The sequence below is a fragment of the Vitis riparia genome, chromosome 1 (assembly GCF_004353265.1).
Source record: "Vitis riparia cultivar Riparia Gloire de Montpellier isolate 1030 chromosome 1, EGFV_Vit.rip_1.0, whole genome shotgun sequence".
NCBI classification, from domain to species: domain Eukaryota; kingdom Viridiplantae; phylum Streptophyta; class Magnoliopsida; order Vitales; family Vitaceae; genus Vitis; species Vitis riparia.
This window is the reverse complement of record NC_048431.1, coordinates 7,459,284-7,464,393: the sequence shown is the minus strand read 5'-3', so window position 1 is coordinate 7,464,393 and position 5,110 is coordinate 7,459,284. Positions and strand designations below refer to the sequence as shown.

At 39.9% G+C, this 5,110-nt stretch overlaps 1 protein-coding gene across 5 annotated transcripts; it reads right to left on the bottom strand.

The window, feature by feature from the left end:
* Positions 1–517: 517 nt before the first annotated feature.
* On the bottom strand, positions 518–4,500 carry LOC117922893 (BTB/POZ domain-containing protein At1g67900-like). 5 transcript variants are annotated; one of them, XM_034841127.1, is made up of 5 exons: positions 4,348–4,500; positions 3,543–3,805; positions 3,378–3,447; positions 1,978–3,243; positions 518–1,346 (listed from the first exon to the last, which is right to left on the bottom strand). In XM_034841127.1, exons 2-5 carry the CDS (start codon positions 3,599–3,601, stop codon positions 849–851), a joined length of 1,893 nt encoding a protein of 630 aa, XP_034697018.1. In that variant the 5' UTR covers positions 3,602–3,805; positions 4,348–4,500; the 3' UTR covers positions 518–848. The 5 variants fall into 5 exon arrangements, with proteins under 5 accessions (XP_034697018.1, XP_034697002.1, XP_034697027.1 ...); XM_034841111.1 differs by having other exon boundaries at positions 4,283–4,362; XM_034841136.1 differs by lacking the exon at positions 4,348–4,500 and adding an exon at positions 3,953–4,202.
* Between the last annotated feature and the right edge of the window lie 610 nt (positions 4,501–5,110).

The window sequence follows — 5,110 nt, the reverse complement described above, 5'->3', positions numbered from 1 at the left end:
GGTAGTGATAATTGAGTCAATTGCGGTTCTATATGTCATAATCATTGCCTCCCATTATTCGACCTGGGTAATGCTGGTAAGACCTTTTCTTTTGAGTATTGATTACTCACTGCTGACATGGTAGTTAGGTTTGACGTTATAAATTTGGTTTCAGAGTTACGTATTTTCTTGGTGGCTCAACATCAGGAGAACAGTACGCTTTGATTTGCCAGGTTTTTGGAGTTCTTATCGTTGAATTTTGCTAGGTTTTTAGGGTTCTTGGCATTGAATTTTGCAGACTAAGAGTGTACTTTCAGGTTTTTAGAGTTTTCTTCATTGAATTTTGCTAGGTTTCCAGAGTTCTTGCCATTGAATTTTGGTGATGCATCTGGTAAAGCAATTTATAGTCCAAGAGAGTGAATGAATACCTGGTTGCATAGCAACAGAAAACAGGAAGAGATGTCATGGTATTAACAGCACGATTGTATGTCAGTCACAAGAAAATACCAAAAAGAAATCAAGAGGTGAGGATCCAATGAACTGCAACAAAGAGACAAAGACAGGTGTATTTTGGTCCCCAATTAGTCATTTACAACTAAGAGCCGTGTTCCCTTTTCTATAAATTGAGGCTGCTCAAGAAATTTACTCTCCTGTGTCCCCAAAAATCTTGTTTCTTATTAGAATAGATTACACCCACAATGCACATTGGGATCCTTCCCCCCCCCCCCTAAAATTACAAGACATTTTTCAAGAAAAAAGGAAAAAAAAGAAAAAGGAAAAAAGAAAAACAAGAAAAGGAAAACAAAGAAAAGAGTATTGTAAGTTACCCCTCAAATTACCATCCCCAACCCAAAGTCAACAAAATTCAATCAATTCTTTTCGCTTGCACTTCTATTGATGGACCACAACTTACTGAGCATTCTTTTAGGCCGAGTAGGAATTGAGCAGAGAGCTTTAAGCTTAGAAGACCTCCCAATTCCATCCGGGTGGATATCATTTTCCTCCAGGTCATCATCTTCTGCCAGCTTCATCCTTAAAGTTGAAAGGCTAGACTTTGGGGATTTGAGGCCAGAGATGCTCCACTGGTCCTCTGCCGCAACTGTAGTTGTGGTGCTTAATGGCGCTGGAGGCCTTGATGGATCAACATTGTGTGTGGCTAGAAGTGCCTTGATATTGTTAGGCAGCTCTGTAACTTGGCCACCGGCCATAGCCGCTCGAGCTTGCTCAAAGAAAAGGACTTGCACCACCACCCTCAGTGGCAGTAACTCGTTCTGCGCTGCATGCATGCAGGCCTCCACTGATAGTTTTTTGCAGTCTAGGATTCGGCACAATCGTTTCCTTTCACTCTTGCTGAGGTCTGGGTGTGCCTAGTTGTTCAGCCATAAAAAATTTCGAATCATTTGGTGTTTCGGTGGCAGTAATAAAGTCAGGGTAAATCTATGGCATAGTGACTCTTAAAGTTGGACACAAAAGGAAAAGAAGGCATGCAATTTTAAAAAATTGTTCAATGGAGAGATTGTGAAAACCTGATAGGATATTTGCAACTACAAATTCTTCTCATGTTTCCAAAAATAAAAGAAGATATATAGCCATAAACATCAAAACATTGATTGTCATACTAACTAAAGGTCAACAAAATGTTATATTTTGTAATCCCAGCATCCACATCTTCTTGTTTTGGACATTTTATCAACAGAAATTCCAATTACAATAATCAGGATTTAGATTCATCAAGGATAAATTGGTAGGTCTGCCAAGTCCCAATTGCTAACTAATCTTGGAAATGAGAACACCCAAGGGTCAAGGGAGTTGGTTATCTACTGAGATAATGGTGTCCCACATCCTAAAGTATGAGCGGTGCGGCACATATTGAGATTAATTTATTTTCATCTTTCAGTGCAAAAGATGACAATTGTGGGAGTCCAAGAAGGAAGAAAAAAGGGGAACTAAGAAAGCATAGAAAATTATCTTAATTCATCACAAGATATGTAATGTTACCTTGAGATAAATGTCAATAGCTCTGTATAGATCATCATGGTCTAGCCTTGCAAAATCTGGTACAGCCTCAGCAAGTGCTATCATCTTTGAAAGAGGCAAATTAACATCACGGGCTATCTCTTGAAGATACCCATCCACAAGCTTTGCCACCCTCAATTTTGAGCTATGGGAGGCGGAGGAAGACCTCCTGCTCTCCTGAAACCCAAAATCAACATTCTCTGCAGACCGAGACCTCCGCTTCTCAAAACTCCCCTTGACTCTCGGTGGGGTAGTAGGGGGACTCTGCCCCTGCAACATGAACTGCTCCAGTATGATCATGACTATATCTAGGTCATATAATGTATCATTAGTATATGATAAAGAAGGTATTAACAGATCATTGACTGTTGCTTCCTCCAATTGAATTCCTACTCTTCTGGCCAATTCCATCTTGGAAGAAGAGGAAGCTTTGAGTATATTGGCTGCCTTTAAGAGTTTAAGCAGGAAACTACAAGAAACAGCACCCTTTTCCGCCGGGAGTAGGCTTACTATTGATTCCAAGAGAAACCGATGCTTTGAAGTTATCTCGCCTATTGAATCAGAATCTGGGTCAGACGCAGCTCGTTTCATGATAGTTCCATCTTTAGAAATGTTGGGTAGCCATCTAGACGCATAAATTTTTAATGCATCACCAATGAGATTAGATGGTACCTTCCCACCGGATTTAATTGCTATTATTGTTCTCCAATAAAGGTCTATGCCCAATTCAGCTATGTCTTCAGCCCACCACCCCTTACTAACAGGTCTATGTCTCAGGCTTTCTGTTCCATTACAGGACGACAAATCATCCCTGCCCCTTCGGGAGTAACTATGTGACAAATTCACCTTTGAGGGATGGCTTAGGACCCTTGAAGCGATTGCTTCGATGCAACGGCTTGTGATTCCAAGGTCTTCTGACCACAAAGGGTAGGATTTGGTGCTCTGCAGAGTCACAATTGAGTCCTTCCAACCATGAAGGATGCAGGAATTGAAGAAAACCTCGAGCTTGTATATGAGGTTTCCCTTCTCAACATCCTCCGTCATCTGGAGGTATTCTGCAGCACACCGAGCGGACACAATGTTGAAGGCGCTGAGAGTGATTGTGATTCCATAGCAAAACTTGGCGCACAGTTCAAATGCCTCTACCCCACCTGGGAAATCGGGCAGTTGGACTATTTGGGGTTGTGCGGATTCATGGAATTCAGAGCATAGCCTCTGTAGACGCAAGCACTTGGAGAGCAGAGGAAACTGTGTGCCAAGAACTCAAAATCAAACAACTTCAAAATCAAACACCACCAAAAACATCATTCAAATGACAAGCATCAAATATCAAAATCAATATTCTCAATCTGAATTTTCAGAAAGTTTTTCTGGCCTTTTACCTTGTGAAGCATATATCTGCTTCCTTTCACTTGAACTATGAGATCACTAGAGATTTCTGAGGAGACAGACCTGCATTTAGGAAACAAAATCCTTGGAATCTCCCCTAAAAGATATAATATTATTGAAGAATAACACCTTATTCAATCAGTGCAATCCCTACTTACCTCACAGCCTCGGTGGTATAGAAAGTATCGGGCCGTGACCCAAGTTTCATAAACTTCATGTCTGATCTTTCTTCCTTTTTATCAATTCTCAGCTTCTATATTCATCAGATGCTGCTCATAGTTGTTCTCACTTAAATCCAGCTTCAGGGAAAGCTTCCCCTTTCAGCAAGCAGCAACACCCATGAGATTCCCCCTCCAAAGAAATGTTCTCCAGACAAAGGAACAATTAACAGCAACCATTCCCTGTATTCAACTTTCCCCAACTGAGAAAGACGAATGGAAATCAATCCAAGAACACTTCTCAACAAAATAAAGTGACAAAAAGAAAAAAAAAAATCCTTCAAACAGAAAAAGAAAACAGGAATGGAGAAAGAAATAAGACTAGGAGCTACTGTTACTGGGTTTATTACCACCTCAGTGTTATATATGAAATTCAGAGCGGAAATGGCCAAAATATGAGAAACCCAGAAAACCCAGCACTCCAAAGTCCATGTCCTTTCAATCAAATTCCATACCCCATTTTGATTGGGACATGCAAACAAAGAATCAAAAGCACTCCAATCCCATCAAGATCAACCTATTATCCACACCCACCGGGTCAATTAAACTAAAAGCAAAGTAAAAAATTAACCCAAAAAAAAAAAAAAATAGCACTAATGTACATATCATAATAAAACCGCAGCATTACTCAAATTAGCAAAAAAGAGCAATAAAATAAAGAAACATTAAAGGTTATACACCTGAAAAATTCAAGAGCTTTTGATACTATCTATAAAACTGCCAATCATACGCCGGAATATGCTACCTGAAAATTAGAAACCCTGATGCTTTTGTAACTTCAAGAATTTGGTATGTGTAGTGCCAGCGTGCAATGGGAAAGGTGACGCCCACGTGCTTATCCTGCGCCCACTTGTCCTCCTCTCCCTCATCATTGCCACACCATTTTTTTTTTCACTGTTCGCCCCTAAGATTATTTTAGTCAAACTCTATTTTATACCCAACATAGTACGCCTCTCCTTTCCATTATTATCATCGTTATCAAAAAGGGAATATTGCTAATTCCTTTTTTTAAAAAAACAAATATAATAATTATTATGAAAAAAAAAAAAGAGAAAAGAGAAACCCCCAAAAAGGGTGTTGCAGTTGGCTATAAAAAGATGCAAAAAAGGAGATATGGGATGTGTGTGTATCACTATCATAGATGATGGACGCCTTTACGCCTTTACCCATTCCCACCTACACCATCCAGCCCCAAATTTTATATTCGTCTCTCAACAGACCAACCCTTTTGGTTTCCAAGAATAACGGTGGTGCCCTCTCTTGCATTTATGCCCTCTGGTCCATGACCATGAAATTATCTGTATTATTGGTGTGAAACAAAAGAAGCATGGTTTACTTGGTATGGGTGATGTTTGAACAGCCAGGTGTGGGGTTTTTTTAGGTGGTGAAATGCTAAAATGCATTAATTTTGGCAGTTGAGGGTCTTCTTCCACCAGTTTTGTACATTGGATTCTTGGGGTACCTGAAATTTCCTTTACCGGTGTTTGAAAAATGTATCAAAACTGTGC

What these genes read in the sequence shown, in the direction of transcription:
- LOC117922893 (XM_034841127.1), bottom strand. Translation starts at nt 3,601, where the DNA reads ATGAAGTTTATGAAACTTGGGTCACGGCCCGATACTTTCTATACCACC. An exon ending in TATACCACCGAGGCTGTGAG is followed by an intron (nt 3,448 to 3,542) that starts GTAAGTAGGGAT and finishes TCCTAAATGCAG; the next exon opens with GTCTGTCTCCTCAGAAATCT. An exon ending in GCAGATATATGCTTCACAAG is followed by an intron (nt 3,244 to 3,377) that starts GTAAAAGGCCAG and finishes CTTGGCACACAG; the next exon opens with TTTCCTCTGCTCTCCAAGTG.